Genomic DNA, 634 nt, shown 5'->3' with positions numbered 1-634 from the left:
GAGCCCCCGGCTGCGTCACCTCCGACCAAAGTCTGGCCCTGTCTCCCGCTCCCCGCAGCGAAGCCCCGCTGCCCCTCGGCCTCCCTGGCTGCCCATAGAAGCCACAGCTGCACCCTCGCCATGACCAACTCTGTGTATGATATCTATGACCTGAACACATCCCTGTGTGTGTGACCCACGGGACACCTCCCGGGGCTGTCGGCACAGCCCTGGCGCCGCGTGTGTCCCTGCGCCCCTCCCACAGACCCAAGGTGAGGGGTGATGGTCCAGGACTGGAGGTAAGTTGCAGGGGGTCTGAGGGATGGTCGCCCTGAGGCTTGTAAGCACCCACACACTGTCCCCCACCCCAGGGCTGGGAGTGAACGCGGCCCCATGTCCTCGTAGGCAGTGCTAGGATGGAGGGAGACGCTGGAGCCCAACCCCAGAGTCCTGGGGCTGGGGAAGGCACCCACTGCGTGTACCAGCTGTGTGTGTGTGTGTGTGCGTGCACATGTGTGTATGTATGTGTGTGTGTGCAGGGCTGTGTGTGCAGGTGTGTGTGTATGTGTGTCTGCACGTGTGTGTATGTGTGTGTGTCTGCACATGTGTGCATGTGTGTGTGTCTGCACGTGTGTGTATGTGTGTGTGTGTGCAC

General features: G+C 62.0%; 1 protein-coding gene across 1 annotated transcript in view; it reads left to right on the top strand.

Annotated features, from left to right (window-relative positions):
- HCN2 (hyperpolarization activated cyclic nucleotide gated potassium and sodium channel 2) overlaps positions 1–362 on the top strand; it is a 10,913-nt gene extending 10,551 nt beyond the window's left edge. Inside the window, exons 9-10 of the mRNA XM_029965348.1 lie at positions 245–278; positions 351–362. Of these exons, the coding sequence (XP_029821208.1) occupies positions 245–278; positions 351–362 (46 nt within the window). The remainder of the gene's footprint in view (positions 1–244; positions 279–350) is intronic.
- Positions 363–634: the final 272 nt, after the last annotated feature.

The sequence above is a fragment of the Manacus vitellinus genome, unplaced genomic scaffold (genome assembly GCF_001715985.3).
Source record: "Manacus vitellinus isolate BGI_N305 unplaced genomic scaffold, ASM171598v3 scaffold_99_pilon, whole genome shotgun sequence".
NCBI lineage: Eukaryota > Metazoa > Chordata > Aves > Passeriformes > Pipridae > Manacus > Manacus vitellinus.
This window is presented reverse-complemented; position numbering and strand designations above follow the sequence as displayed.